Here is a 7,068-nt window from a genome sequence, read left to right on the forward strand (position 1 = left end):
TGAAACCAGGTCCAAGCTCCCAGGTCTTGCATCTTGCACACTCAGTGTGCACCCAGCCTGCAGGTGCAGAGCCATTTTCCTGTGTATGTTATCTTGACAGTGTTCATTCTCTCTTAAACTTTTTAGTTGGTTCAGTTCACCCGTTAATGAAACACAGACCTTGAGGACTAGGGCTTAAATGCTCAGTGATAACAAAACATTCTATTTTCTGGTTTTCCTGCAGTCAGTGTTATGAGGTGCTCAGGCACGGGAGGGACACGGGAGAGCTCCAGGAGCTCCTTTTTCAACCAGCCTGGAGTTTTTTTAACCGATTCTCTGCTCCATCCAGAGAGACGGGATGGCTCTGTGGAGCAGCCGTGGCTCTGCGGGGGCTCATGGCAGGTGGGGTGTGGTGGCACAGCCGTGTCCCTGTCGCCAGCCTTTCCGCGGGCTCAGTGCAGGGATGTCACGGAGCAGCACGCCAGGGACTCGTCTCACGCGGCGTTGGCGACGGGACAGCGCTGTCCCGGGTCGGCTCCCTCAGGCGCGCTGCCCACTCTCAACATGGCCGCCGCGCCCGCTTCCAAAATGGCCGCCGCGGCGCCGCGCCCGCGCCGTAAAGCTGCGCGCCGTGCGCTCCATGGCCGCGGCTGCTCCGGGCATCTCTATGGCAGCGGGCGCTGCCCGGGCCCGGCGGCAGGAGGATGCCCCTGGCTGCCTACTGCTTCCTGAGGGCCGTGGGCAAGGGCAGCTACGGGGAGGTGAGCCTGGCGCGGCACCGCCAGGACCGCAAGCAGGTAGCGGAGGGCTGGGCCGCGGCGTACGGGCACGGCTCGGCGTGAGGGGAATGGCCGGGCTGGGTTGGGCTGGGGGTGCCGTGGCGTCTGGTTGGGCTGTGACCGGCACCCGGCTGTGGCCCGGCTTTGGCTGGTGGCCCTGAGCCATCCTGGGTATGACCAGGGACGTGGCATCCTGTCAGGGTGGGGCTGTGACCATCACCAGGTGTTGGCTGCAGCCACCTGAGCTGCTGTTTCTGTTCTCTTCCTTTGTCTATAAGAACTTTTATTAAAGGTGTGGAGAAGACTTCCCGGGAAGGTTTTGGTTGTGTCAGAGTAGAAGCACAAGCATTTTTGCTGGAAAACTGAAATAATCTGTCTTGTCAGGCCGAAGCAGAGGTGTTTGATAGGGAATGTGAGAGGGCAAAGGAACGGGGATGGAGAACATCCACAGAGCAGTGCCACAGGAACCTTGTGTGTGGGCCTTATGCCCGGGATTTTACTGCAGATGATGGGAGAATGTTTGTTCCCAGCAGGGATCAGAGGGTTTGTCCTTCCCGGATGAGAGCAGTTCCCTGGCTGGAATCCCGAGGTGAATCCCCATGACCTGTGGCTTGGGTAGCAGTGATGGCAGGACCTGTTCCCTCCAGGCCGTCACCACGGTGCATAGTCCAATGTCCTCAAAGAGTTGCTAACCTCATCCTAAAAGTAAACAGTGCATTGAGGTCACTTTCACTTGGATACAGGTCCTTGGATTTCATTGTCATGCTGCTGGTCATTAACACTGCTGGGAGCCTTGCTTCCTATTTGTGGTTGCACCATAGATATTTGGTACAGTTTACTGTGTTTTATCTTTTGCCAACTTTTACAAATTTTCTTCTGTAGCACGATGACCAGGATTTTTTGTTGTGCCTTTGGCACAGTGCCACATGTTCTGTGAAAGAAACTGTGTCTTATTAAAGCATATTTGCTGTTAACTGAGTGCTGTATTTTTTGTGGAGAAGGTCAAGTGGCTTTAAGTGTTTAACACAAAATGAAATGGGATTCGTACACAATTTGGTATCAAATAGGGTGGAAGAGCATTGCAATAGACTTCTGTAGAGAATCTTGCCAGAAAAACGGGCTCATTAAACTAAATATAATCGATGCCAAGTTTAAATTAAGGCTAATATATGTGCTTTTTCCATTTTGGTAGTGTATTGTCTAAAAGATGCTGATATAAGCTTAAATGGTTTCCATGCCCAAAGATAGAATTGTAATGGACTTGTCACACAGAACACAGTAGTTGCAGCATTTCTGTTTTATTTTAAAGTCAGGTGATGCTGTACACAATTAGCTTTGTGATATTCCTCCTGGAAGCTTTACATCATCACAGATTATATCCAGCAGGCTTCTGAAGCACAAAGTCAAGAGGTGCTGTGGATTTTCTGGGTAATTGGTTCCCTTGGTATATAGGGGCATCTCCTCAGCACTAATTAAATGTACTGGGCTAATTAGTAGGCCCAGCCTGGAGAGCAGACACTGAACCACCTCTGAGGATGCTAAAATTCAGCAAGTAAAAATATTTTAAAAGTTTTGATCTAAAACCTCTCTGATAAGAGCAGGGTTGAGTGTAACCATGACATGATTTTTCTGTGGAAAGCTGACGCCTTAAAGTGATTCCTACAAAATTTACATCAGGATAGGGCCAGGTCAGACCTAAATATTGGTGTTGTGGGTGGTGAAATGGATTTTATTGTCTCAGCTTCAGCTTCATGAATATTTTTGCTGAAACCTGAAATTCCTTAGAATTACATTTAATGTAGTACATAATAAGGAAGTAGATAACTTTTGTATGTAGCTTTGAAAAGTTCTTGACCCATCTTAATAAAGAATAAAAGAAATTTAGGAATGGGCATAAGGCCTTTTGTCTCTTTCAGATGACTTTTATCATTTGTTTGAATATGACTACATACTTTCCTTATGTATATTTAAGGTTACTGTTGATGTGGCCTATTTGAGAGTAACTGTGGTGCACAAACAGGTTTAAGGTTTAAAAGATGAATGACAGACACATTTAAAATGAGAGTGGGGAAAAAAAAAGGTAAATGTGAACATTAGTCAGAAGAAAGCAAAACACCACAAAATTCCTGAGCAGAGTTGTATTCAGGTGGATGAATGGAACACACCTATTCCATTTTAATGGTGTAAGGATAGAAAAGAAGAAATTTTGCATAACTTTTAGCCATACTGCAGCCTCTGTGTAGAATAACGAGTGGAGATTTCAAATACTGCATTTGCTCTGAGGAATGCTTCCCTAGGCCTTCTGCAGTTACTTTCATCTCTTACCATACCCCTTGCCATGTCTTTTACAGTATGTCATCAAAAAGTTAAACCTTAGAAGTGCTTCCAGGCGTGAGAAGAGAGCAGCAGAACAAGAGGCACAGCTTCTGTCCCAGCTGAGACACCCCAACATCGTCACCTACAGAGAGTCCTGGCAGGGGGACGATGGCCACCTCTACATTGTGATGGGCTTCTGCGAGGGAGGAGACCTCTACCACAAACTCAAAGAGCAGAAGGGCAAACTCTTGCCTGAGAATCAGGTGGTGGAGTGGTTTGTCCAGATTGCCATGGCCCTGCAGGTACAATGAAGTGTAATTTTGTCACCTTCAGATATAAACTTAATTTGGCTTTTTATGCATTTAAAAATTCCAGCTAAACTGCAGCCTTTGGATTCCTGTTTGGCTGGGTTAGCATCTAAATACAATGGTTTTTAGTACATGAAAAATGGGTCATTGCAGTCAAATCAACTGTTTTAAGTAAGAAATTGCTGACTTATTTTATGTCCACGCCTCTGTAGCACAGTAGACAGTGGTTGCTTTCGGGGTGTTTGCAGCTCTTGTCTGAAGTGCTTCTCTGGTTTGAAAGTTTAGATTAAATTTACAAATGGTAGTTTTGGAAAAAAAAAAAGATTATTTCAGAAGCATTTTGTGTTCAGTCTTTTTACTGCTGTTTTTAATGGTAAATTTAGACTATTAATTCATTATTTCTATTAAGCCTTATCCTCCTATTTTAAATTTGTAATTGAGGGTTATCAAACTTTAAAGGTAATTGTTACAGCAATGAAGACCAGATATAAATGTTAACACTAAAGAATAAGAAATTGGACAGAAAATTCTATCCTAAAGTTGGCAGCTGTGATCAAACATACACAGGTCTATGGTACTGCCTGTTCTTGTTTATTATGACTAATTTTCTCCCCTGTTTACACAAAACTCACATTATAATTTCCTCTGAAATTTTATACTTTGAACTAAGATTGTCAAGAAATGAAAGCAGCAGAAAGTGAGTTACAGTCTTAACTTTGCATTTTTATTTTCTCTTTTCTGCTGATTTACAAGAGTCATGCAGGGAGATTTGTTTAAAGCAGTGCCAGGTTTTGGGCCCCTGCCTGTATCAGTCACTTTTAATGTTATTTCAGCAATACTGTATTAGCAGGACACTCCTGACCTTGAGAGTGATTTATGTGTTTCTTCTGCTTTTGTGTTTTACCTCTTTCACTTGTGTAATGAAATTTTACTTTTTGGTGTAAAAGAACCAATTAGGAGTTAATTAACCCAATTTACATGTTGGTTTTTTTCCTCTAGTATTTACATGAAAAGCACATTCTGCACAGAGATCTTAAAACTCAGAATATTTTCCTGACACGAACAAATATAATCAAAGTGGGAGACCTGGGAATAGCCAGAGTGTTGGAAAACCAGTATGACATGGCCAGCACTCTCATAGGCACCCCGTACTACATGAGCCCTGAACTCTTTTCTAACAAACCCTACAACTACAAGGTACAGTATGAAAATGTCATTTCTCTTTTCTTAGGCACCTTATTTTATTTGTCTGAGAACATTACAATCTTATCTGTGGTTTTTGGTTTCTTACTGCTTCCAAGTCTTTGTAATCTTCCCAAAGACCGAACAAGAAAAATAGGAGAGAGATTTGTAGGAATGTTTATTTCTGGAAGTGTATTTGGGAATTCATAGCATGTGATGAGTTATCACAGCCAAGGTGTTCAGCTGGCTGCCTGTACCTCTCACAGCTGGAGAGATATGGAATGGGAACAGAATTATCAGTCTGTGTTAGAGAGATGCACTTTCTAAATTTATTTTATGCCAGTCAGGAGGTTTTACACTCAAAAGTTTATATTAGAAATAGCAGCAGCATTAAAAAACAAAAAAAGGAAAAGGAAATTTCTAAGGAGATGAATAAACGGTGGTACTGTGAATTTAAAATATGACAGAATAAAGCAAACATGTTCAGCTCTTGCTGTAAACCACACACAACTTAAATACGAGTGTCTGCAATGAGCAAGAGCTGAGGGGAAACTTCTTCCAATGAAAAATCAAGAATTTTCATTTACAGTCAGGGCAGATATTGTACTAAAAAAGGAAACAAGCAACTCCCCTTCCCTGAAAATAGCTAATTTCTACACTTCCTTTTGGAAAAAAATTGGGGATATTTGTAAGAAAATAGTTCACTTGATCAAAATTAAAAATAGAAGAGTGAGACTGAAGCCAAAGGTTTGCGTTGGAATTTGGGCTTAATTAGCCTCTTTGAAAGCAGGTGACTAAGTCCAAAGGTAAAACTTGTTCAACTAATAAGAAGTTCCCAAACATCTTCTCTTCCCCTTTTTTCAGTCTGATGTTTGGGCCTTGGGCTGCTGTGTTTATGAGATGGCTACACTGAAACACGCCTTCAATGCCAAGGACATGAACTCCTTGGCTTATCGAATTATTGAAGGGAAGGTAAAAACTCCTGAAATTTTTTATATGTGCTTGGATTTTCTATCTAGAAATTGAGATTATGTTTTCTAATTAGAAATATTGAATGGAGTTAAAACTACTTAAATGTAACATACATCATCATATGTAAGACTGTTGTTTCGTGGTGGTGTATGAAGTGATACCAGACCAAGGGAGTTGTTCCTTTGTAGATATGGCTAGAGTGTGTTGTTACCTCTTCATGTAAAGAATATACTGATTAATTTTCAAAGTTCTGAGATGACCTTCTTAATTTGCTTCTGGTTTTGCATAAATATTGCATAAAAACAAAATTAATGTGTGATGCCATTTTCCTGTTATGTAAGATTAGCTTATTTAAGTGTCTTCTTGCTTTGGCATATAATGAAGTTAATATGGATTTATTTTATATAAATTCCTAAGCCTATTTACAGAACTTTTACTGTTCATATTAATAAAATTAGGAACAGGTCTTAGACACACACTTGGAATTTCAATATTTTGTTTAACATGAAGCAGTTGGGTAACTTTGAGCATTTGAACAATGAGTCTATTTTTTATGCAGAGTATGTAACTGACCATAATGGTCACACATAAACATTCTAGCAGTAGCCCCTGTTGATGAATATATTAAATAATATCAGGTTCCCTTTCCTTTCACAGCTGCCACCCATGCCAAAGGATTACAGCCCACAGCTGGTAGAAATAATACAAACTATGCTCAGTAAAAAACCTGAGGAACGACCTAGTGTGAAAAGCATCCTGCGACAGCCCTATATCAAACAACAGATTTCTTTGTTTTTGGAAGCCACAAAGGCGTAAGACATTTTCATTTGAGTGATTCTGTGCAAAATATTCATGTTATTGTTGTCTTTTTTTTTTTTTTTTAACTTTCCCCGAGTTTTGTAGCAGGATAAAAAAAAAATTGTTATGTGCAGCTACAAAGCATATGAACATGAGTTTATTTGAACTCTTTGAGAAATGTGAGGGAATTATAGTGGAAAGTAGTTTTTTCTGCAAATGCAGGATAAAACTGTGCAGTGCTTAGGAAAACAGAATTGGTAGAAAAGACACACCTTTCCATATGGTTCTTGAGGGCATTTATCGTCTGGGAATTGAAAAACCAAGTTCCTTTTGATATACACTGATAATAATTATTTTTCTTAGTCAGGTTTAGTCAGTTGTTTTACTGCTTCCAGGTAGGACTGACCTTGGTGCTCTGCAGAACAAGTGTCTGTTGCTGGCAGAGTCTGAATTGTGTTTTTAAGCTCCTTTTCTAGAATTGAAAATGAGGATGTTGTGCACAGTCTGTCGAAAAAGCACAGTATCTGATATGCTTTGTATGAGAGCTCTTTAGTGGAGTGGATTTTTTTTAAATTAGTATAATCTAAAGAAATATCTTACAACCTTGTTGATGGTGATTGAATGAGCAACTTTCATTTTCTTTACAGGAAAGCTGCTAGAAATCATAAGAAAACAGTGAATTCTAAACCTAAAGACCCTTGTTCTGTCATCTCTGCAAAGAATGAATCTCACAG

General features: G+C 41.1%; 1 protein-coding gene across 1 annotated transcript in view; it reads left to right on the forward strand.

Annotated features, from left to right (window-relative positions):
• The first annotated feature begins 587 nt into the window (after positions 1-587).
• NEK4 (NIMA related kinase 4) overlaps positions 588-7,068 on the forward strand; it is a 13,422-nt gene continuing 6,941 nt past the window's right edge. Inside the window, exons 1-6 of the mRNA XM_017732291.1 lie at positions 588-776; positions 3,110-3,376; positions 4,382-4,579; positions 5,429-5,536; positions 6,194-6,348; positions 6,982-7,062. Of these exons, the coding sequence (XP_017587780.1) occupies positions 684-776; positions 3,110-3,376; positions 4,382-4,579; positions 5,429-5,536; positions 6,194-6,348; positions 6,982-7,062 (902 nt within the window). The 5' untranslated portion in view covers positions 588-683. The remainder of the gene's footprint in view (positions 777-3,109; positions 3,377-4,381; positions 4,580-5,428; positions 5,537-6,193; positions 6,349-6,981; positions 7,063-7,068) is intronic.

This window comes from Corvus brachyrhynchos, unplaced genomic scaffold (assembly GCF_000691975.1).
Source record: "Corvus brachyrhynchos isolate BGI_N302 unplaced genomic scaffold, ASM69197v1 scaffold4, whole genome shotgun sequence".
NCBI lineage: Eukaryota > Metazoa > Chordata > Aves > Passeriformes > Corvidae > Corvus > Corvus brachyrhynchos.